This window comes from Xiphophorus maculatus, chromosome 18 (genome assembly GCF_002775205.1).
Source record: "Xiphophorus maculatus strain JP 163 A chromosome 18, X_maculatus-5.0-male, whole genome shotgun sequence".
Taxonomy (NCBI): domain Eukaryota; kingdom Metazoa; phylum Chordata; class Actinopteri; order Cyprinodontiformes; family Poeciliidae; genus Xiphophorus; species Xiphophorus maculatus.
The window spans coordinates 9,333,701-9,358,062 of record NC_036460.1 but is presented as its reverse complement, the minus strand read 5'-3'; the positions used below and the strand labels follow the sequence as shown (position 1 = coordinate 9,358,062).

The 24,362-nt window shown below is 39.5% G+C and overlaps 3 protein-coding genes across 3 annotated transcripts; 2 read left to right on the top strand and 1 right to left on the bottom strand.

Annotated features, from left to right (window-relative positions):
• The first annotated feature begins 707 nt into the window (after positions 1-707).
• On the top strand, positions 708-2,548 carry rbp2 (retinol binding protein 2). Its single transcript, XM_005796795.2, has 4 exons — positions 708-863; positions 1,766-1,944; positions 2,035-2,136; positions 2,396-2,548. The coding sequence occupies exons 1-4, from the start codon at positions 791-793 to the stop codon at positions 2,447-2,449; spliced, it is 408 nt and encodes a 135-aa protein (XP_005796852.1). The 5' UTR covers positions 708-790; the 3' UTR covers positions 2,450-2,548.
• A 2,248-nt stretch (positions 2,549-4,796) lies between these two features.
• On the top strand, positions 4,797-15,643 carry copb2 (coatomer protein complex subunit beta 2). Its single transcript, XM_023351851.1, has 22 exons — positions 4,797-5,237; positions 5,659-5,796; positions 6,715-6,801; positions 6,935-7,061; positions 7,159-7,307; positions 7,405-7,551; positions 7,902-8,001; positions 8,076-8,218; positions 8,304-8,503; positions 8,803-8,913; positions 9,579-9,667; positions 9,927-10,033; positions 10,130-10,273; positions 10,392-10,522; positions 10,605-10,812; positions 11,062-11,172; positions 12,131-12,345; positions 12,429-12,521; positions 12,719-12,899; positions 13,230-13,301; positions 14,005-14,943; positions 15,035-15,643. The coding sequence occupies exons 1-22, from the start codon at positions 5,235-5,237 to the stop codon at positions 15,110-15,112; spliced, it is 3,573 nt and encodes a 1,190-aa protein (XP_023207619.1). The 5' UTR covers positions 4,797-5,234; the 3' UTR covers positions 15,113-15,643.
• On the bottom strand, positions 15,644-20,717 carry mrps22 (mitochondrial ribosomal protein S22). Its single transcript, XM_023351852.1, has 8 exons — positions 20,574-20,717; positions 20,111-20,268; positions 19,874-20,038; positions 19,622-19,765; positions 19,247-19,330; positions 18,680-18,825; positions 17,758-17,866; positions 15,644-16,032 (listed from the first exon to the last, which is right to left on the bottom strand). Exons 1-8 carry the CDS (start codon positions 20,698-20,700, stop codon positions 15,940-15,942), a joined length of 1,026 nt encoding a protein of 341 aa, XP_023207620.1. The 5' UTR covers positions 20,701-20,717; the 3' UTR covers positions 15,644-15,939.
• Between the last annotated feature and the right edge of the window lie 3,645 nt (positions 20,718-24,362).

The following is a 24,362-nucleotide window of genomic DNA, read 5'->3' as shown; positions in this document are numbered from 1 at the left end:
AAGCTGATATGCTTACTCATATTACAACCCACATAAGCATATTAGCATAAGAAATCTCTGCTGGACACCAGCATAAATGAGAATAACTGCTAATTGGACCTGACCCATTTCACTGCCTCAAGGAATATCTTCTATACTCCAACAAGATAAATCTTGAGACAATCTACAAAAGAAACTAGATGAAAGGAAAATGCAAACAAAATGGGAAAGGCACAAAAATTTGCTTATTATTCTTGCAGATAAGCTTCTGTTATGAAGCATGTTGTACAAAGCTATGTGTGTTATTTTTTTGCCATTAATCTTTTGCAATTAGCTCCTAGTCTTTGTGGTTGGATGGCATTTTGCCATCACTCTAATCTTTAGTTCCCTCCACAGATTCTCTCTTAGAATCAAATAAGGATTCTGGCTGGTATATGTTGCATTTTTTATAGCTAAAGTTTACTATCGTTCAAAATGCATTTTTATAGTGCAGAGAGTTGTGTCCACTATCTACAAAACAATGTTCATATTATGATGTTCTGCCACAGAAAAACATGCTCTGTAAAGTGGTTACAATGCAGCGAAGGAAGCATGAACTTTATGCCACATACACACACTTCCAATGTCCTGAAGCAATTATCAGGCGGACCATGTCCTTTGGTCCGCATAGACTCACACGTTCATACACACACTTAAACACACACACAGAAACAAAGTGTATATAAAGGGCTGAGCCCTTGAGCTCTCTCCCTTTGTTGGAAAAACATATTTCAAGGCAGGCTTCTACCTCCTCTCACAAACTGCTGACAAAATGCCTGCAGACTACAATGGACGCTGGGAGATGGTGACCAATGAGAACTTCGAGGATGTCATGAAGGCTCTCGGTAAGTTCCACCCTGATGCAACGCATGTAATTTGTTCTTGTTCAATTGATCGTGAAAATTGTCTTGTTCAAATCAGAGTGCTACACTAAAAGACTGAGTCAGGAAGAAAAGAACGTCTGAGCAGAAAACGTAACACCAGTGTGACAGAGAGAACAAGAATGCTGGTGGGAAAGGGACAGAAAGGGAAGAATAAAAGAGGTGTGATGTGCAACTGCTTCATTTCCTCATTGAGCTGCTGTCAGGCAAAGTTAACCTCCTCTCTATGAGCAGTTGCTATCTGTTGCTGCGCCAAATACGTATTGATTCAGTCCCTTCTGCATTTTCTTCGTTCCCCATCCAAGAAATAAAAGACAGATTCTGACCCTGGATCAGCTGATGGGAGCTGGCTCTCCTCCTTGCGCGTCGCTGATCAGCCCCAGAAACACTTTCATTTTTCACGACAACTTTATCTGCAATTCACAAAAAACCCAAGCCACAGTGCAGTGAGCTCAGTCAAGAAATCTGGGGTAATCCTTGAGTCCTCAGACACATTTTCTTGGAGCAGATTGGAAAATGAGATCCTTATGGAAATGGGCCAGAAACTATCAGTAAGATGGGTAAATATGGTGCCCCATCTGTAAGAGTGATGGAAAGAAATTGAATTTCCACTTTAGGGCAAATAGGATATGAATATCTAAACGATTAGGATGGGTGGTTCACTGTGACAGAGCCTGATGGTAAAAGGGTCAAAGAAAGTCATTCAGATCTATTCTGACTGAATTCAAGGTGATTTTTGACAGGCTATTGTCACATCTCTGTTTTTATGAATGCCATCAACATCCAGCAGAAGTTTTCACAACTTTACAAAAACATATGCTAGAGTCTGTTTCCTGACCACATCTGACCTCTCTCCACAAATCCAGACATTGACTTTGCCACCAGGAAGATTGCCACCCATCTGCACCAGACAAAAGTGATTGTGCAGAACGGAGACAAGTTTGAAACCAAGACCCTGAGTACCTTCAGAAACTATGAGGTCAACTTTACCGTGGGGGAGGAGTTTGAGGAGCACACAAAGGGACTGGACAACCGGAACGTAAAGGTGGGGCAACCAAAGGGTCAATGAAGGGAGGGCTGTTGGACTCTAAATGTCTTGGTCTTTGCTTTAAATGTCTGTGATGTGATATGTCAGAGCCTGGTTGTCTGGGATGGGGACAAGCTGGTCTGTGTACAGAAGGGGGAGAAAGAAAACCGTGGCTGGAAGCAGTGGATCGAGGGAGACCTGCTGCACCTGGTGAGAATAAGCGTGACACATTGGGAACTGGTGTAAATTTATTCCCAGTTTCCTCATTGATAGAATAGATATAAGAACTCTACTTCATTTACTTGAACCAATAGTTCCCAGTTGCATCACAGAGTGGCCTCATGTCTCTGGGCAATAATAAAATGCTTTTGAAACATGCAGATGTAAGCTCTGCCTGCTTGTGCAACCAACAGACGCCCTTGTTGCATCACATTCCTCCAAGTCTGAAGGTCTGTGCCTTTTTTTACAGGAAATCACAGCCCTCGACAAAGTCTGCCACCAAGTGTTCAAGAAGAAGCAATAAAGGAGGAGGAAGATTGATTATGTGTGTAAAACCCTGACTGCTGTGTGTGTCATGTTGTGCTTAAATGTGAACTTTATTAAAACATTTTAATACAAACAATGTCTCGTTAACTGTCCTTTGGATGTGTTGTTTTTAAAAAGGCATCGCGTTCTTTCATATCACTTCATCTCAATTCCACTTTTCCTATTTTAGATCAGTTAGCATCACCACAATTATTTTTTTGCCACCTTCCAGAATAATGGACCAATTTGTTTCAGTCAATTATTACTGTATTCTTTAAATTCAGAACTTTACATACTCCCCAAATCCTTTCTAAATTAATTGTAGGGCAACACCTCCAACATTGGAGATTAAGATTTTTTTGTATGTTAGTTTCCTCTTTGCAATTTTAGGTGGTGTCATTTATTTGTTTTCTTTTTTTTTAAATAGGGGAACATTAAGAAAAAATATATAGTACATGGCAATATTGCTGTAACAATTATCTGCTATAAATTTGGTAATTTCCCTCCCACCCTTCCTTCCTTCCTCACCCCCATTTGTCAGATATAGGCTAAAGGGTCAATAACAGGAAAGATCTTAGCCAGTCCTACTCTGGCCTAACCTGAAGCTTTATCTGACTGCAAGTATTATAAAAATAATCATAATCTAAATTTTAGAGTATTTGTATTTTTCTAAGATCCCTTCAGCAACCATCTACTAAGCTCTGTAAATGAGAAGCAAATGGACACTGTTATTTATGTGGTAAATAAGCAAAAACTAATGTACTGATACGTAATAAGAAGTCTTGCTTTTATTTTAAGTGTGATTTGAGAAATAGACTAAAAGGCAAAAAATATAGAAAATATTCTCCATTTCAGAGGGAAGTGGATGCGTGGATATGGCACCAAATTGATCTGGAACTCTGCTAGATCCACATTAAGGGCTCCATCAAAACGAAGAGAAGCAGTGACTGAGGACACAATCTGGCTGATCAATCTGTTCAGGTTTGTGTCAGAGTGGCGGTCGATGTCAAGGTTTCTGAGGCAGATATCATAGATTGCTTCATTGTCCACCATAAAGGCGCAATAATTTACTTACAGTGTGTGAAAAAGTTACACTCATAATCTACAATATTTATACATTTTTATGAATATATTTCTTGAGAAATTATGTAAAGGAAAATATATCAGTGACTCCTGAATTTAATCTGAAATACTCATTGGTGTTTCGACCCCAAATACCTTAACAATCGATCAGGAGTGAATTCAAAGTTCTGAAGTGGTTCAAGGTATTAACGATTTATGAATTAGTAAAACATTTTATTTCAAATTTAAATAATTAAATTTCAGACTAGGGTTTTTAAATAAAATATATGCTTTCATTTGCCTTCTGATTTTTGTGTAGATTTCAAAGTTCACAATTCAAACGCCAGAGGGAGACAAAGTCGCTGTTTTTTTCCCTACCACCTTTTTTTTCTAATTAAATGACTTGAAGTTGTATAGTATAACACATTTGAGGAACATGGCAGTTCAAAGTGCTTGACATCATAAAAACACATACACAAAAAAAAAATACAAAGTTGTAGAACACACAGTCAACAATTCTTGCGTCATTCCAAACATCCTCTCCATATTCTTAATTGATGGCACAGGCATCATTATGTTGTGGGAAAGTTTTTTTTTGTTTTTTTTAGTAGGGACAGTGACATTGGTCAGACTTGAGGATAAGATAGATGCAGTCCTGGAAGAAAAATATTGTCATTATAGAGCCTTGTATTATAAAATTCTAATAAAATACATTGAAGTAGGCAGTTTCAAAGTGACAAAAAAACCCCAAAAATAATTCAGTGTGTATTACCTTGGCAAACCACGGAGACAACTGAGATTTGTCTCAGTTGTCACAAGTGAGACAAATCTAATCATTCCAAATTCCGCATGCTATCTGATTTAAATGTAATGCCGTTTTGATGTAATGCCGACAAAATACCACATTCCTAAAACAGAATAAGTTTTTCTTTATTGTCGTGCATCAGTATCTGTATGAGTTGTCAGGTACAAAGTGTTCTCCTGAAAATACGGAAGAGGATTAGGGCAAAATAATAATTCTGACTTTAAAGTCAAAATAATAATTCTGACTTTAAAGTCAGAATTATTATTTTTATTTTTTCGGTGGTCCTAATCCTCTTCCGTATGAAAACGCTGAAAGATCCACGTTGCAAAAAAAAAAAAAAAAAAAAAAAAGTCTCAAGTTAAGTTTGCGTCGACACAGATAAACAGGAAGTTGAATTTCTCATCTTTAAAGTAAAAGCTTACAAAACAATTTGAAAGAGACAATAGAGAATCTAGAAACCCCTAACAAGCTGAAGCTACCAGAGGTTTTGGCAAAAATTATTACGAGTTAAACTTAAATAAATGCAGATTTGGTGACGTCTGTGCCATATTCAAAATGAATATTCATGAATATGAATTTGGAGACACAGGTAAGACTGACAAACATTAGAACTGCTTCACCATATTAGCTTATAAAACTTAATCTTAACATAGATATTCATGCGCAACACATTTTTCCTCCTAGTTTATAGTTTTGTTTATGTTTTGTCTTCTCATTTTTTGCTAAAGGCGTTAATATTGTCACTCGTCACCTCGGGCAAAGTATTTACTTTGAAAAGCATCACCGGAAGTTGTTTAGTTATTGTCTTTAGCATGATAATCAAACTTTTCTCCGCTTAACTGGAAGGACCTGAAGCAGCAGGATGGTAGGTGGGTTTTCCCTGGACTGTAACTGAGACACTCGCTGACGTGGAGACATGGTAGGTGTCCCAAACAAAGTTTTTATCACGTCACAATTAAAAAATGTGTGATTAGCAGAACTTACTTGCCACCCTGTTATACTTTAATGGCACTTAGAAAAAAGTACGGTAAACTCTCATAGCTCAAAATAAACAAAGGACCAATATATACATTGAACCTTCATAATAAGCATTTAATCTGAAAGGACTAAACAAACTCAACGTGTTAGAATGTATTTTAGTCGTTCATCTGTCGTGCGATCAGTGAGAAATCATCGATGTGAAAGAAAATTTCGGCAGGCATGCATGCAAAATGTGGTATGTTAGAACAGACACACCCACTCCCTTACTAAACGTGATTTAAAGCTGCAGAGGAGCATCCTCCACCCCAGCTGATGCACAATGTTGACCCCGTTCGTTTTTATTGTCTCTTATTAACCAGCCTCTGAGGTTGGACATCCAGCGGAGGCTGACAGCTCGTTCAGAAAGAGTGAAGAGCGCGGACCTGCACCCCACTGAGCCGTGGATGGTGCTCAGCCTCTACACCGGCACCGTTGTCGTCTGGAACCATGAAACACAGGTGTCTATGAACCACTTCCGTCATTTCACACTCACTCTCTCCTAATTGTATTCCAACATTTCCCTCAAAAATGCTATTTTCAGTAAAACAAATGCCTTGCAAAAGGATTCACTTGTCGCCCAAAGTTCAAATTTCCAGTCTTGACACAAATTTCCAATTGAACTTGAGTCTAGACTTTAAATAGGCTGTTTTCCCAAATAAATAAGCATTGACCTAATTTATTTTATTGTAGCTCTGGCTGTGTATTTAGGGTCCCTCTCCTGCCGGTTGGTGATCTTTGGCCTTAGTCTTGTTTCTTATTTCTGCATCCAACAAGTCTATTTCTCTGTATTTAGTGCCAACCAAATACAGATTTGGTTGATTTTCACAGAACAGCTTCATTTACATACAGGTGGACTCTATTTAGCATTGAGATCATTCATAAAGGTAGTTGGTTGCACTGAATTTTATACTGGGGTGTCAGAGTAAAGGGAACTGAATATAAATACATGCCATACTTTTCAGATTTTTTTATATGTAAGACAGTAAATGAAAACCTGTATCATTTTCTCAGTATCTTTTGGGCTTTCACATCAAATCAGAATCAGAACTACTTTATGGATCCCCAAGTGAAAATTACGTATTTGTTGACAGTTACTCAAATTCAAGAGTGTTAAAATATTACATAATACAACTACAGGCACACATGTTAAAAAGATTAAGTATATGAAAAATGCCAAATTACAGGCAATTTAATTAACCTAAATATAGATAATATAAGGGTAAAATAAAATAAGTATGTACATGGAATATTGAAATATTTGTCCATAGTACATCTCTTCAAAAAATCCTTACAATGATAAATTTTGCAAAGGTTTCTGTGGCATGAACTCTTTAGTAACACTGTCATACTGTCTGACCTTCCTTCTCTTTTCCTAGGTAATTGTTAAATCCTTTGAGCTGTGCGGTCTGCCTGTTAGAGTGGCCAAGTTTGTAGCCAGGAAACACTGGATCATTACTGGAGCAGTAAGTTGTTTCTGGATAAAACTTTGTGTACACATTTTTCTATGACTCTAATTTTGCAGAACAAAAGCAGCTATTCTGGTGCTGTGGACTGAATTGGGATCATGGTTTGATAAATCTGTTCGCTTGCCCACAGGATGACATGCAGATCCGTGTGTTCAACTACAACACGCTAGACAGGGTCTTCATGTTTGAAGCCCACTGTGACTACATCCGCTGCGTCGCTGTGCACCCCACGCAGCCCTTTGTCCTCACCAGCAGCGGTAGGAAATGCCTACCTAGAGTCATGCAAAATACAGTCGTCCAAAGGCAACATGTTAACATTTATTGAGTTGTCTGATGAGCGGTGTGTGTTTCCAGATGACATGCTGATCAAACTGTGGGACTGGGACAGAAAGTGGACGTGCTGTCAAGTGTTTGAGGGACATGCACACTATGTCATGCAGGTCGTCTTCAACCCTAAAGACAACAACCAGTTTGCCAGTGCCTCTCTAGACAGAACCATTAAGGTACAAAACAGGCAGACATAGGTGATCACAGACTAATGCTATACTAAAACTATACTTCTATAATACTAATGCTACAACTCATCTTGCTGTACCGTAGGTGTGGCAGTTGGGCTCCAAGTCTCCCAATTTCACTCTTGAAGGTCACGAGAAAGGAGTGAACTGCATTGATTACTATAATGGAGGAGACAAGCCCTACCTTATATCAGGAGCAGATGATAATCTTGTGAAGATCTGGGATTATCAGGTAATCCAACACACACTGGATGCATATAAACATGGATCCTCAGGTAGTACACCTAAAAAAGAGCAGCTATTATAAGATTAACAGCAAGTATGATAAAAAAAAAAGTTTATTCAGCTTCAAATAAAATCTATATTAAACCAGTGCTACAAAAGGCGTCAATCTTTTGACCAAGAGCAAAAGTGTCTCAAGCACATTTTTAAAGTATATATTTATTGAGATCCAGCTGTGTTTATATTAGTTGACTAACATTCCTCTTTTGTGCTTTTTTTTTTTAAAGCAACATATTCTGTAGGTGGTTTGTATTAATACCACAAGGTAAAGCCTTCATCTCTTCTGATTTTATTTACCAGAACAAAACGTGTGTTCAGACCCTGGAGAGTCATGTGCAGAATGTGACCTGTGTCTGCTTCCACCCTGAACTGCCTGTCATTCTCACAGGATCTGAGGATGGTGAGTAAAACCTGTCTCTTATTACATGGTCCCAAACAGAACACTAACCCGGTTCCACTTTACCACATCCACAGGCACTGTCAGAGTTTGGCACTCCAACACCTACAGACTTGAAAACACACTTAATTACGGGATGGAACGAGTGTGGTGTATATGTGGGCAGTCTGGCTCCAACAATATAGCTCTGGGCTATGATGAAGGCAGCATCATCATTAAGGTATGTCCACCGTCAGAGCTTTAAATGAGTGCACTATTACATTTTCATGAACATATATTTATATTTATCCCTCACCTTGTTTCAGCTGGGTCGGGAGGAGCCGGCCATGTCCATGGACTCCAGTGGGAAAATCATGTGGGCCCGTCACTCTGAGGTGCAGCAGGCCAACCTGAAGACGCTGGGAGAGTCGGAGATTCAGGACGGAGAGAAGCTCCCACTTGGTGCCAAAGACATAGGCAGCTGTGAGATTTACCCACAAACCATTCAACACAGCCCCAATGGCAGGTGAGCCATTGCAGAGTGGGTATTTGACAAAAGCAGTCATCATATGTGACCCAACCAGGAGACTTTTTAAATTTGACATTAAGTGTCATCATCTTCATTTCGCATGGAAAGGCAAGCTTGTGTAAACTGGAATGCTTGACATTAGTGTTTGTAGAGTAATCGCTGTGTCTATACATGTTAATGGTTTGAGTGAAACCTCATATCTGTTATAGTCAATTTAATTTTAACAAAAGCTGATAGGTATTCTGTCTGAGATTTCTAAATGGATATTTTATGTGGTGTGTGTTTCCTTCTGGCAGATTTGTAGTGGTGTGTGGAGATGGGGAATATATCATCTACACTGCGATGGCCTTGAGGAACAAAAGCTTTGGCTCTGCTCAGGAGTTTGTCTGGGCACACGACTCCTCACAGTAAGTCCTATCAATTAAAGGAAGTCTTTTATTGTTAAGCATTTAAAAATATATATTTGTTCCCTTTCTAATATATAAAAATATATTAATTATATAAATATTGTAAAAGAAAGGAAACTTATGAGTAAAGTTTGTACTTTTTCTTAGTTATAGTTCCTATGCCGTTTCCACTGTTGTTGAAAAGTTTAATGACTGAAATCTCTAAACTGACTTTTTCGTATTTTTCAGAATTAAAACTTTGGATTTCAGAGGAAGTAATAAAAATGAATAACTTTAGTTGTCTTTTGATGTCAGAACTGTACCACAGATGATAGACAGATAATATTACCATTAGATGCTTGCGTTAAAACAAGGTTTGACTTCCTGTTTATACTTTCTGTTTGAGTGATGTCCTGGTGTGAAGTCATTAAAACATCCTATTGATATTAGTCTTGTTATACACCATGATTTTACCATCTGAGCTTTTCTTAATTATACCCAGTTGAAGAGGTTCAGTGAGGTCTGAATGGATCATTAGGAAGATCAAAATGTCAGTTTTTGAAAAATGTTGAGGCTCCCTTTAGCTCTTTTCTCATCCAACTCACTGGGTTTAAATTGTCCACAGTTCTGTCCCAACAGCATAAAACCAGTATTTAAAATTACATGCCATTTTTGTTTCTATGCAGGTATGCCACGAGGGAGGGCAATAGCGTGGTGAAAATATTTAAAAACTTTAAAGAGAAGAAGACTTTCAACCCTGATTTTGGGGCTGATGGTATGTTTCTTTTTCCATTTAAATCACTTTTTTCTACATTCAAATAGTAAAATGAACTGAATCTATGTGCTACTGTACTGACCAATCAAAGTGCTTTATCTGTGTTTAAAAGTATAAACATACTTATGTTTTTTTTAAATGTGGTGCCTTTAAAGGTCACCACATTTATGAGAAAATTTCCTTGCAAATATGGTAAAAAAATTATCTTCCACATTTCCCTACTTTAATTGATATGTTAATTTTTATCCCTTCCCATCAGGCATCTTTGGTGGCTTCTTACTGGGAGTGAGGTCAACCAGCGGACTGGCTTTTTATGACTGGGAAAGCTCCAGTTTGATCCGCCGTGTTGAGATCCTGCCTAAGCATGTCTGTCACATTCTCCTTAGTGCTAGTCCGAATGCTATAACTTTATGTTATAGGATGTTTATAACTTTTTCATAAGCCTTTCATTGGTGCCTGCAGATGTTCTGGTCTGACTCTGGGGAGCTGGTGTGTATTGCTACAGAAGAGTCCTTCTTTGTGTTGCGCTACCTGACAGAGCGAGTGTCAGCAGCACAGGAGTCTAAAGAAACGCTGACAGAGGATGGGATAGAAGATGCTTTTGAGGTCAGAGCTGTTTCTGGTGGTTTGTTGTGAAATTGTATCATAAAATGCTGATATAAAAGAGAAAACTTCATTGCTTTTCGTTTCAGTTTTCATTTGTTGTGGTTCTTCTGTTTCCCAGGTACTGGGTGAGGTCCAGGAGGTTGTAAAGACAGGTCTGTGGGTCGGAGACTGCTTCATCTATACCAGCTCCATGAACAGACTCAACTACTATGTTGGAGGAGAGATCATAACTATTGCTCACCTGGACAGGTATCATATTTTCATTTGCTTTTATAGGCTAACGAAATAAAAGGTGCATTAACATGCCATTCATTGTAAAAACTCTGAATAGGACCATGTATCTGCTGGGCTACATCCCAAAAGACGACCGACTCTATCTAGGAGACAAGGAGCTCAACATCATCAGTTACTCCCTGCTGCTGTCTGTGCTGGAATATGAGACAGCTGTCATGAGGAAAGATTTCACCACGGCTGACAGGGTCCTTCCCACAATACCAATGGAGCAGAGGACCAGGGTCGCCCACTTCCTGGAGAAACAGGTATCCCTGTCCTCCCAGCTTTTGACGTTTACTGCCAACCTAGTAATGTTGTACTTCCATCTAAGATTTAGAAAAGACAAGGAAGCCAGATGCAGTCAGACCTCTGGTTAAAATGTTTTGTTTTATTCACAATGGCAAGATCCTTATACTCGCCTCACATTTAACTGTGGCCATATGACAGCTGTGTTTCAGTGTTAATGAAGAAAAAAAAAATGTATTTTTTTTTATGTATTGTCTTTTGTTGTGTAGGGGTTCAGACAGCAGGCGCTGGCTGTGTCCACTGACCTGGATCACAAGTTTGAGCTTGCTCTGCAGCTGGGGGAGCTGAGGATGGCGCATGAACTGGCACTAGAGGCAGAGGTCAGAGAAAGCCTCATGCTAGTGTATGTTGATGTATGGCTGCAGTTAGGCACCGCTTTAAAATCTTGATAAGAGAGAACAAAATTCAACCAGAATTTGTAAACCTGGTTTTAGATTTGTCTGACCAGTCATTTTTCTTCTAAAAAAAATCTTTTGATAATGGTAATCTGAAAAATCTATATTAATTTAAGCCTGTACAGATTTTGTTTAAAGGTGATCTTAGTTGAACGTGTTAGGATAGGTCTATGTGCTATATAAAATATGCTCATTACATTTTTTGCACAACATCATTGTTAGCTAATGAGATTTTAGTCTGGTCAATTCCATTTGGGCCCCTTTCAAAATGAGCTGTTTCAAGGCTTCTTGTCACTTTAAATCCAAATAAGCTGCTGCTGGAAGAGCTCTCCCAAATCAGCATTCACACTCACTTGAAAATGGCTGCAAACAGATGAGCAATTATACAATCGTACATCTTTGAAAAGCATTAGTAGAACTTCTTGCTTGCACAACCAGTAAGAATGCAGCAAGTGGCATCTGGATAGTAAGTCCACAACAAAATGCTTGCCTTTTCCAGCAGCCATTGTATACAGTGGTGAAACTAGTTGATCAAATGTGCTTTTGCTCTTCTGGGGTTGCTAGGTAACGGGCTGGGCTCCAGGGAGGTTGCTAGGTTAGGGGCACTATCCGCTGATTTGTGACATAACATTCAAAAGGTTTTTGAAATGGCTCATTTTCTAGTCACACCATTAACTTATTGTAAAAAAATATATATATTAAAATAAAAAAAGGCAGGGTGTTTTTTTAAGTGCTTGGGAAGTACCCAGACAGAAGTACAAAAACGTGTAAAATGTGAATTTTGCCACATCTGTGTACTCTCTAAGAGAAAGAGAGTTATTATTTAGGTTCAAGGTGGTCAACAATCTTTTCTGTTGTCTCTTTGACTCCTCTGGGGCTTCAGTCTGAGCATAAATGGAAGCAGTTGGCCGAAGTCGCCTCTACAAAGGGGCAGTTCAGCCTGGCTCAGGAATGTCTGCACCAAGCTCAGGATTACGGTGGATTACTTCTGCTGGCAACCGCCTCAGGCAGCGCAGACATGGTAGGGAAACTGGCTGAGGGAGCGGAGAAGGATGGGAAGACCAACGTGGCTTTCCTCACCTACTTCATGCAAGGAAGGTTGGTGTTTCTGGAACAGTTTGTCCTGTTTTTGTTGTTTTTAACATTTGGTGTGTTGTTACTCTTATATTTTGTTTTGCCAGAACTGACAAATGTTTGGAGCTGCTTATTAAAACTGATCGATTGCCAGAGGCTGCTTTCCTGGCAAGAACATACATGCCCAGCCAAGTCTCAAGGTAAAGGTGTTTCTAATCGGTTTTCCCCATGTTGTCGAATGGCTAACCTCCAAACCCTGTTTCTGCCGAACTCCTGCATAAACTACTTTGTAATTGTCACTTTTAATTTCCCAAGGTCAGAGTGCAAATAAAGTTGAAAAGCTCTCCTGTTCCTTAAGGTTTACTCATGCGAGCTGGGTCTGTCTCTCTTCCTCCAGGGTGGTGAAGCTGTGGAAGGAGAACATGTCCAAGGTTAACCAGAAGGCAGCAGATGCACTGGCTGACCCAGATCAGTACAGCAACCTGTTCCCTGGCCTCCAGCAAACTATGCTGGCTGAGCAGTACCTGAAGGAGACTCATGTTGGGGTCAGACCTGCTGCAGAATACCCCCTCATCATGGTCAGTGATCTGTTTTAAGGTCAAACATTGTCAGAAAAAAACTTTAAAATGAGACACGTAGGCTTTAACTGCAGACGTTTTAGTACTGTTGCTTCAGAATGGTAAGGTTTTTGGTTCTAGGGTCTCTTACTTCATCTATGAGTTATTCCTCTTAAGACCAAAGCTGCCAACTTAGGTTAGGTTAACTGTTTTATTTAATCCAAGTAGGGAGCATGTTTTTTTTTGTCCACCTTGCACCCAATGACTGTGGAGATGCACTTAAACAGGTGTAGAAAAGGCATTGATGGATTGCTAGAAATAAATTTTGCTTGTTTTTTTTCTGTTCTCAAGTCAAACAAGGACCGTGATGTTCTGGAGGAGTCCAAAGGTTTTATCACCAAAGGAAAGATTACTGAGCCAGGGGTGAGGAAAAAACTCTGTGCAACTTTGCAGTGTCTTTTAGACACTAACCAGGCAATCTGCGGATAGATCTTTAGGCTACGTTTGCAACTCTTGTTTATGTGTAAATTGAGTTTGTGATTGGAGCAGATTGTAATAAACTGTCTGTGAGGACTGAATTTCCTTTTATATATTGAAAGAAATCACAATAGTGTCTTTTATATAGTAACTGTTTTGCTGTTGTAACCAAGTTTTTCAAGCATGAACTCAAATAGCTCTTGACTGACAACAAAGCAATAGCTGTTAAAGCAGTGGTCCCCAAAGTCGGTCCTCGAGGGCCGGCATCCTGCATGTTTTAGTTCTCTCCCTGGTTTAACACACCTGGATCAAATAATGGCCCCTTAAAAGGAAAAGAAGAACATTGACATGCTGAAAAGATTGTTACTACTACCAGGGAGAAAACTATAACATGCAGGATGCCGGCCCTCGAGGAGCGACTTTGGGCACCCCTGTGTTAAAGAAAACACCTGACCTCTGTGCAATCATCGCCACCTAGTGGCCATCCATGATATTTCAGGATCTGTTACAGGGATTCCTGTAAATGCCTATTGTTCCAAATGGGAAAAAAAAATAATAATCTTTTTCACAAAGTTGTGTAGGAGCCATGATTTCATTGAGAGAAGTTATACAGGAGTATTTTAACTGTTGTGTGATGTTTGTTTTGCAGGAGGCAGAGGGAAGCATGAATGAAAGCCCTGCTGTTGCTTCAGAAGCAACAGTAATGGAAGAACCCATTCCAATAAAACATGAGCCTCCTGCTGATCCTGTTACAGTGACAGAGAAAATATTTAGTTTTCCAGAGGAAGCTCCTCTGTCTGTCTTTGCCACTAAAGACCATGTTGAGCCAAACCAAGCACAGTCTGAGTGTCGAGTTAAAGGGGAAAACATTATGAAATCAGAGACTTTACTTATTGCAGAGGAACGCTTGATCCAGAAACCCTGCACTGAGGTTCCTGCCAAAGACTCGGAGGCCGTACAGTCCAGTCCAGTGGAAGGTGTACGTTTATCTGATGAGGTGGCTGATCAGGGCGTAGCTTCAGCAGCTGAAGCTCAGCCAGCTATCACGGTATCTGAAGAGGAAGAAACACAAACAGCAGATGATGTGCTAATTAGCACGGATCTAAAAGCCAATTCTGTAATTGCATCAGAATCTGCAGCATTAGAGGAAACATCCAGGCCTGATCAACAGGAAACAGACACCATTCCCTTGGTTGCTATAGCAACAGAAGAAACTCCAATTGCGAAGCTACCTGTAGCAGTAGAGGAGCTCGTCTCTTTAGAACCAACAGAACGTTCCCTGCTGGATGTTCTATCAGGCACAGGCCAGGCTATTTCAGATCTGATCCTCGATTCATCGCTAGACTCAGATGAAGATGCATCAGCGGCGTTGAAGCCTGTCGCTGTGTGTGAGGATGAGCAAGAACAAGAGGAGAAAACTGCAGAACCTCCAGCAGAGACGGAGGATGGGTCGGAAGTGGGCAGTCTTCCTGAGGCTGAACCAGAAGGATCACACGACACAGCAGAGGTGAACGTGGCAGAGCAGGAAGCAGGCTCTGAAGCATCACAGGACCTATCAGAAGAACTCGAGGAAACAATCAACCATGAGGTAAACTGTGGGTTTATTTATTAGAAATTAAATTAGGGGAATTTCAGTAAGGTGCTTAATGTAACCTAACATTTCTCTTATCATTCTCTAGGACCTTGATGATCTGGATCTGGACAGTTTTGAACTGGAGGACATCGACACATTAGACATGAATCTGCTGGATGAATAGTGGAAGCAACATTATTCTGGACATTTTCTCGAGACCAAATAACTAGAACTACTTACTGTTAAAAGTAAAATTTTTAAAGCAAACCAACCAAAGTGTTCTTTTACTTAAAAGGAGCTAAAATATGGGTCAAATACAGACTAATTCTATATTTTAAAGGCTAAAGGGAAAGCTGGAAAATTCAGGGCTGCATCTTAATGTAGTTAGAACTCTTACCTCTTCTTCTCAGACATTACTGTTGATTAGTGTTATGAACAACTTAACAGGCAGGACAGTTTTAACTTAGTACAAAATGTGTTCAGAAATGTTAAAAAAGCATAATTCACTTCTGCCTCTTAATGTTTGGGTTTGAAAACACATTTACACCTCAAAGCCAGTACCAAAATAATTTGTTATAAACAAAGAACAGTATTGATGTTATTTCTACCTTTCAGTTAATAGTTTTATTGCTTGTCTCTTTTTTTCAATAAAATAAATGGATGTCAAAGTGTTTCTGGACTGGAAAGATGATTTTAATAAACTTTTCCTCATGAATTTCTCTTTATTTTTCAGGATAGCTTGAGGTTACCATAACATAATATTAATCGTATGTTGCTCATTTTAATTCCAGTGATTAAAATGAAATACATATATGAACAAAGTCTCTGCAAATATAACAAAGTTTTGGAGTTGAGTCCTTAGATCGAAGCTTTCCTTTCAGTGAAGATGGACCCAGGGAGGCAAAGAACAGTAGCAGTCATGTTTCATGTGGAACATAACTTCAGCTCTGGCTTTTTGTAACATTTTACTTCTGAAGTAAAAGTTCAGGTTGTTACTAGGATGTAGGGACGTTAGGAAGCCGAGCCTTCAGCGGCTTTCTCTTCGTAGGCCTGCAGAGCCAGATCGATGTAGCCCGACCTCTGAGACTCCTTTAGAGAATAGATCTGCAGGGACAAACACCACAGGACAGCATGACAAATAAACTCCAGTCCAGGTATATTGTTTATACAACCAGGATGATCTTCTAAGATACACGTGCATTACAGTAAATCATAACATTACTTAAGAGTGCATTTCTGCCAGAAATTAATTTCTATAAGAAAAGTGTATTGATTCATTGCAAGCATTATTTTTTTTAAACGTTCGTCTTAACCGGTTTATGGTGGAAATATTTTGCAGTAGAGGATTTTGATCATGGCTTACAGCAAATACAAACTCCAAGATCCGTTTGTCAGTAAACTACAATGTTACATCATCTAACAGAAATATGATAGCTTACATAATCACAATGAAGAGTGAAGATTCAACAGTTGCAAAGTAGACACTCACATCCTCCTTGAGGAGGATAAATCACTAAAGGTCACTGCTGAATTAGTTGGCCGTTTACAATGTGCTGTATTTAAGCATATCAATGGAAGGTTGAGTGGGAGGAAAAGGTTTAGTAGAATATAAACACCTGTTATTGTCTCACAGTGGGAAAATGCTGGTGCAACAGCAGCAAATTTTAAAGGCCTTCTACATCAACTGTTCTCTGCAACACTTTCTCTTGTAAAAAAAGATATAATAGTAGTTTGTCATCATCAGCGTATGAAAGTGTGTGTGAATGGAAATGAATGATTTTATGTAAAGCATCTTTGAGTGTCCTAATAATGCACTATATCTGTGATGACATTTCATTTCATAAGCTACCTCAATAAACAGATACAAAGACAACTAGTGGTCCTTATATGTAACCAAGTATATTTCTGCAGACAAACACTTCTGAGAATGATGTGGTGAGGAGGATAAGGAAGTGTAGCTCGTGTGTGGAATCTGCATCTCGGAGCACCTTTATGACTTTGGGAGTGGCAACTCAAGGCCAGCATTCCTTATCCGTGTCTTTAAAGACAGGCGAGGATGGGAGGAAAGACAGACAGATGGTCAGAGAAGCAGGGAGACGAGGAGCGAGGGGGAGACGAGGAAGAGAAACAGAGGAGCTTATCTAAATGCTTCCTCTCAGCTGACAACTCCAACATAGTTGATGCCACCAAGGAGTAAAAAAAAACCAGAGAAGTTTTAAAAAAAGAATGTGCAATGTGAAGCAGAGTTCAAGAGCCACTGCACACAGACATGAGCTACGACTGCTCCCTTCATGTCGCTGAGCCACTCCTGAATCAGAAAGTGTCAGAAGCATCTTAGCTGTACCTGTTGATGCTCCCCAAAATACCAACACGTGCTTTAATGGCCATAGTATCACAGTCTTTAACAGGCCTGACCTGAACCCTGCAGTCTGAACTATGGAAACCCAAAGAGTGGGTCCAGAATTTCCTGCAATTAGACCTCCAAAAACATAAAAAATAATGTATTCCTTAGCCCTAATAATGGAAATAATTTAACTTTTAAAAGCTATACTAACTTATCAGAATCGACCTGTACAAAGATACCATTTTGACCTTCTTCAATAATAAACAGTTCAGAGAAAAAAAAAAAAAGATTTCTCATGGACTCTGGAAAAGTCCCCACCACTCTAATCGTAGAATAAAACCCAAACCTCTGACAGGAGGCCTTTGACGCAGCCCTGACATGAACTATTCCAACCCCTGCTTTAAATCTGAGATTTCACATCGCAAAGTCAGTGGTGGTGTGAAATGGAGAGCAGATATTTCTCATCCTGGCTGAGTTGTCCTCACCTTCAGTAGGTCAGTACCAGTGGCCTGTTGGCCGACAGCTTCCTGAGCCGATTCACTGTGTGGATGGACCATATAGAACAGAGACACAAGGCTGATGGCATCTTGTAGCCTGCAGACACAAACCCAGACTGAAAACACTGCTACTCTCCCGCAGGTGCAATATCTACAGTCATATTCAATAAATTAGAATACATATCCTGACGAGTCTCATTTGCCAAATTTGAAGCATCTTTTGAAAATAACTTTTGAGCAGGTCTTAAATATACTTTTTATTAAGGCTGTGTGTCTATTTTTAATCAGTCTGATGTAATATTCTAATTACTATTAAGGCTTTTTGAAACCATTACAAATGAAATTTAAGATCTGTATCCCAACAGAAATGTATAAAAGAAAATTCCATATGTTACATAGTAGTGCCAAGCTTTTATTCACACAAGGCATTGTATGGGTTAGCAACAGAAGTGAACCACTGCCAAAGATGATGGTTGTCTAGCCAACTGGTAATAAATTTAAACCTACCCATGAAAGATGCAAAAAAGAAAACCTAGCCAGCTAGGTTTGACATATTAGCAGCTAATTAGCAGTAGTCTCAATCACTTCACACCACAGAATGGAATGAATGCGACTTTAAATTGAAGACATTTTAAGATCTTAATTTTAGATAAATAAGTTAAGACTTTTCAACATGTGTGGATACCTTATAATTTTAAATGTCATTTTTTCATTAGCTGTAAATGGAAAATCATCATAACCAACAGAAATAAATGCTTTCAAGTATCCATCTGTGTGTAATTAATCTACATAACTTGCTTCACTTACAAAATAAAGTTCCTAAAATAAATTGAGTTTTCAATAATATTCTAATATATTGAATGGGTGTGTATTTATATTATTATTATTTATATTATATGAAAACCCCCACATGTCTCTCCTCAGCATGTCCACTATAAGTCCGTCCACTCTGCGAGCGTTGACCAGGTACCAAGCCAGGCCTCCAAAGTGCCTGGTGGATCGCAGAAGATTGTATTTGCCGGTTTTTTCCAGGTCCTCATATGTGGCTTCATGCACCTACACAGAACAGGAAGTCAGTGATTATTGCTTGTGTTACATCAGGAAAATTCTCTTCACATCAAACATTCAACTGTAAAAACCAAGATCCTGGAAAAGGTGCTTGGCTTGTCAGACCAATGGATACTTTTAATACTTTCTTGGTTCCAAATCATAGTGACCAACTCTTTAAAAGCATTTTGGTTCTCTGGAGCGTTTAGCTGTGACTCAGCACTAAACCATGTGGTTAATAGATTGTTTATGGGCTATTCACAAGTTAAAAAAAGAGAAAGGTTTAACACAGTTCTCTTTTTTTATGAAGGAATGCAAAAATAATATCTATCCATACTTCAGACTCTCTCTTGTTTATCTGTTAAAATAGAATTTCCTATTTTCCAGCTTTTGGTTTGTTTAGTTAGGATAAAGACCGGTGTAAACTTACTCTTATGTAATCTGCAGAATCTGGCTCAAACTGGACCAGACACAGGTTCAACACATCCTCATGACGGTCCTGGGAGAACACAGTCTGCAACAGACAAAGATGTAACTTGATTAAAAAAGGATTTGATGTCTTGTTGCACACATGAAGAAATGTGCAAGCAGAAATTTGGAAAAGATTCACATGACATTATGGCCTCATGTATACTGACCACAAGATGTTTAGAAAACACACTGAAATATTAAGATTTCTAACACAGTCTAGGAAAAGGGTAATCAGAACTTCATACAGCAACAGAATTTGAAGGTTAAACTAGTCAAGCACAGAGAGCCAGAGGGGGAAAAAATACTTGGTTAAATCAATTAGGCTGCTGCCCACCTTCAGGTTCTCTTCTTTGAAGAGGACATGTGGCGTCAGCTTCCGGCCCTGCTTGGGGAAATAAACCTGAACAAAACGATCTCTCTCCTCCCAAGTCGCCTTCCTAAGAGTCCCATCAGGCTCTCGTACAACTATGAACCTCTCCTGAACAAAGAGTAAAAAAGCAATCAAGAATTTGTTATGTGTCATTTGTACTTATTTTAACCCCACTTAGTAAAATATCCACACAAAGAGGAAAAGTGAAGCGTGTACCCTGTGTGGGATGTTGTAGGTGATGTCAGTGAAAACATATTTGGCTGTGTCCATGCCATCCAGGATCTTATCCACAGCCAGGACGTCGTTGATGGGCTTCCTCTCTGGAAGTACGGGGGGCATCTGTAGCTGCTTCTTTGCTTCTTCTGTGGCAACCTGAATAGCCTGAAAGCACACACGGGGAATTAAAATGATGAAATTGATGAGGTGTGTGCGATACTGAGCTGTAATGTTTACCTGTTCCAGCTGTTCATCCGTCATAAGTTTATAGGTGGGCGGTTTCAGTTCTTGTTTAATGGGTCTGAAGACTTTCTGCAGGTCCAGTCCAGTTATCCTGCTGAGGACGTCCTGCACAGCTGCATCTGTGAACCGGGGCTTTGCACCAGCTCTTGGTGCTGTAGATTATAACAGATGATCACATTTTAAAATAAGGACTTAAAGAACCCAAAACAGCATTATAAAGTGTTTTAAGATATACATCTAGCTTCAATAGATTTAAACAATGTCTCACGTTCAGCCTCTTTACATTGAAATAAAATACAAATTTCGGAAAATAATTTTGCAAAGTGTTCATCTCTACAGATAGATAATCTCCCCACATTTAACCCCACTGTAGCCTGTAGAAGGGGTTAACGAAGGTCAGCATTAAAAAAAATAACATTATTCCACCATAATAGCCGTATTAAATAATAAAAGGTACCATTTTCACTTGTTTCATCACAAAACGTTCTCGCGCTGCATCTGAGCAATGTTTTCTTGATCCTCTGTACATCTTTAACCCGATAAAAGCTCTGAAATAAGCAACGCGCTGTGCCGAGCGCCGCCATCTTTGTTATTACCTCATCCACGCAGCTGCGCAGTGACGTCTGACTTGTCTCTGGGTGCGCACCATTTGTAGCCCGGGAGAGCAAGGCGGTGCAGATATAGTGATACATTGTCAAACGGCGCGTCAGCAGGGCCTAGATGCCTTGCTTAAATCAATCGGTGACGGCAGAGAATAGAATTGTATAGTTGTTTAGGTGCCATTGCGATTTTCTTTCTTAAACAAACAATGAAGTCAATGTGTCTGCAGTATAAGGATATGTATTGGGATACATTTGGCTTTACAGCGGGAATGTAATAGGGCAAGAAAACTACCTGGTTCTTAGAAAACGAAACACTCCTCACGATAAATCTCAGGCTGTGAAATGCAGCGCGTGATCTTTGTTAAATGACTTTGTCGGCCTGCCACAGCAATACACAGATGAGCAGTGCCTCCTATGCATTGAATAGAAGGCACTTTTCTTCACTTAAAAAAAACGCTTTCTTTCGAGCAGCACGTTTTTATATATATTATCGAAATGTGCGGCTCGATCCCGTGAAGTGAACGATTACTTCTGTTGCCATAGCGAGTAACCATGGAGCCGTAATTAGCGAAAACTTAAATTTGTTTTCCATCGTGAATGGAGCGAGTCAAAGTAAGTCATACTAGTGACACCTCACATGCCACTGACAGCATTTAAGCTTACCTTAGCATTTTTGCTTATTTTAATTCACACACCACAGTTTGCACACTGGATGAAGCAGTTTTATGACAGTCAACATGATAGTTGTAACCCCCATCTTACTGGTAGCATCAACATGCTAGTGATAGTCCTCATGCTAACATTAGCCTTACAGCAATGAGCATTTTAGCTCATTTTTGATGTGTTGGTTAGGTTTAGCATACTGAATGGATTATGTCCACGTTAGCCAACATTCTTGTGATATTACAGATTCTAATGACTACATTTCTAATTTTAACTTATACTCTACTGTTTGCACACCGAATGAAATAGTTTTAAGTCAGCCAATATAATAGTGCTAACCCTCATCCTAATACTAGGATGAGGGTTAGATATATCTTGAACATTCTCTGTAACCATGTGCCTCAAAACATAATGAAAGAAAACTCCAACTTTGGCCCAGTTATCCACCTGGATCAGCCACGGGTTGATTGTTAGGAAAGATACCTTTTAGTCTGGAACAGAGAAGCTGTGGGAAATGTAGGTATTATCTGAAAAAAAGAAGGAAATCCCACATAATCACCAGATGGCACTGTGCTACCACATCTGACAGCATTTAAATGTCTATCACCAGTATAACGTTTGCCTCCATGTAGAAGAGCAACAGAAGTCCCACATTCATTCGTACTATAAATTTAAATCAGAAACTGGCTGCCTTTACAATTTATCTTCTTTGAGTCTCGTCTCTGCCTAGCCTACACACATTCCTGACTCGCCATTACAGTGTGTTCTTGGATCAACTGATAATCTGTCTGGGTGAGAAGTCAAACACTGCTTGCAGGGAAGAAAAAAATAACACAAGCCAGACTTTTTATTTAGAGATAGGTCTTTGCAATTTTGTTTTTATTTAACTTTACCCCCTTTCCCTAAGTATGTATAAATGGTGCAGGAAAAAAACTAAGACGTATGATGTAAGAAGTATGTGTTTCAACTGATTTTAAATATCTATCTGTTATTTTGTTAAAAAAATATTTTTCTGAAAAACAAGAAATTCAATTATTATTATTAATATTCCAGTAAATAAATACCCATGTTGATTCTTAAAATGTAATCAATTTGGTGATCAATTAAATTCATTTTGCCTATTTCAAGATCAAGCAACGGTATTGCATATTTCATTTTTAAAATCACAAACCAAAATATTTTATTGCATCTTTACATATGACTTACATGATAAAAACCAGTATATTTTGTGACCAGAGGAACTGGACTTGGTCACCGATGAATAGGAGAAGAAAACTGGTATTACAAAATTTAGCTGGTATTTAGTCTATGTTTTTGCACAGGTTCAACTATCACAATTAAAATGACAATGAATAGATGTTTTAGATAACATTATTATTACAACAATAACCAGGAATATTATGTAACACATAATAGAAGAAGCAGTAGGAATATTTCTTGCGTTTCTGATTTAAGTAAAAGCTTTTTTCTTTTTCTTTTTCATGTAAACTTCATAACTACTATTGTTACTCAGGACTATCATTTAATATTTATGGCTGCAGTGCAAATACATGTGACTTACAAAAAAGCTAGTAAAATACTTTAAAGGAAAATGACCAAGTTGAAATGTAAATAACGTGAGTATATAGTTGTGCAGAATGATATTTTATAAGGAACAGAGTCCAACGTCCTGTCCTGTTATGACACTAATTGGTCATGTGGCTATGGTGTGAGGTATGTTTTTTCTTTCTGTGGAGGTTTGTGGTTTGAAAAACATCTCTGCATAGATGTATGAAGAGATGCAATAGAAATATTATTGACTGAAAATTTATGTCACTTCCCTTTGTCTTTGCTTTTTTTTCTCGCTCTCTCTCTCTCTTGAGAAAACACACATACACATAATTTACAGTAGCCACAAGCTTTCCACATGCCTCCACAAGCCCCCCCCCCCAAAAAAAAACATCTCTTCACCACACAACCCAGGCAGTTATTAATTCAACCACATGTGCCACGCACCAACCCGTCCTCCAGGATCCTGTTTCCCCTCTCCTCCCTAGTGCCCCAGTCGCCCACCTCCCCTGTCCTCCCCAACTGGCTCCGTGAGGAACCCGATGATCTGCAGTCGGATTTAGATATTAGGTAGACGGGTGGAGGTGTGGCCCGCTCGGTAATGAGGTGAGCGGTGGCAGCGAGTCCGGAGGCCCAGACACCGGCGAAACGACGTGTGGATTGAGATGTAGGAGGCCCCTACACGACCAGATGTACCCAGCTGTCACTCTGCTGACAGAAAGTAATCCTGCAGCCGCAGAGGCTGAACACAGGATTAGAGGCTCTTCTCTAGAGTTTGAGCTCCGTGCAAAAGTCTATTTTGGAATCAAGTCATGTAACTTTTCAGCCTTTCCTCCCAGCAGCTTTAATATTTAATGCACCAACTTTACTTTTAATGAAAGAAAGTCTCTCACATTCTCACTGCCGTGAAAAAAGTGCTTTTTGTTCCATTGCTTCAGTTTCCATCAATAGGCTGAGTGTGTGTCAGTTTGACTGGGAGCAGCAGGAAGCTGGGAGTTGAAACCTGAGTGTAGAAGAGGGCCAGGATGGAGGTGGAGGGGTGCGAGGGGGGAGGTGGTTGTAGAGGTGATGCAGGGGGTGAGGAGCCAGGCAGGGTGGTTGAGGAGCGGGGCACACTGGGAATGACTCGCCACACATGTTTATTTAGCTTTCTGCACGGTCAATGAAGAGCAGGTTCAGAGCGGGGTGAAACGGAAAAGGTGTGTGTGTGAGAGAGTGCGGACACACGGCAAGAAAATGTGAAGAGGATGTCTGTCCTCAAACAACTGGTGAATCAAAAATACAGAACAGTGAAGGAGGATGACAGATATTCTTTGACTTGGAAACTGTTGAACGTGTTACAGATAGTTTGACAAGTTATTCCAAGTCCGAGTCCTGGCAATTAGAAAGTGATGCGTGCGTGTGTGTGTGCGTGCGCGTGTATCACTATGCAA

Bases quoted from the DNA above. Each gene is read 5' to 3' on its own strand.
- copb2 (XM_023351851.1), top strand. The intron at 8,219-8,303 runs GTATGTCCACCG...ACCTTGTTTCAG, and splicing joins AAGGCAGCATCATCATTAAG to CTGGGTCGGGAGGAGCCGGC. The intron at 10,034-10,129 runs GTCTGTCACATT...TGGTGCCTGCAG, and splicing joins TTGAGATCCTGCCTAAGCAT to ATGTTCTGGTCTGACTCTGG.
- rbp2 (XM_005796795.2), top strand. From the start codon at position 791: ATGCCTGCAGACTACAATGGACGCTGGGAGATGGTGACCAATGAGAAC. The intron at 1,945-2,034 runs GTGGGGCAACCA...GTGATATGTCAG, and splicing joins TGGACAACCGGAACGTAAAG to AGCCTGGTTGTCTGGGATGG. The intron at 2,137-2,395 runs GTGAGAATAAGC...CTTTTTTTACAG, and splicing joins AGGGAGACCTGCTGCACCTG to GAAATCACAGCCCTCGACAA.
- mrps22 (XM_023351852.1), bottom strand. From the start codon at position 20,700: ATGGCGGCGCTCGGCACAGCGCGTTGCTTATTTCAGAGCTTTTATCGG. The intron at 20,269-20,573 runs GTACCTTTTATT...TATAATCTACAG, and splicing joins TGATGAAACAAGTGAAAATG to CACCAAGAGCTGGTGCAAAG. The intron at 19,766-19,873 runs GTACACGCTTCA...CTCTTTGTTCAG, and splicing joins CCTACAACATCCCACACAGG to GAGAGGTTCATAGTTGTACG.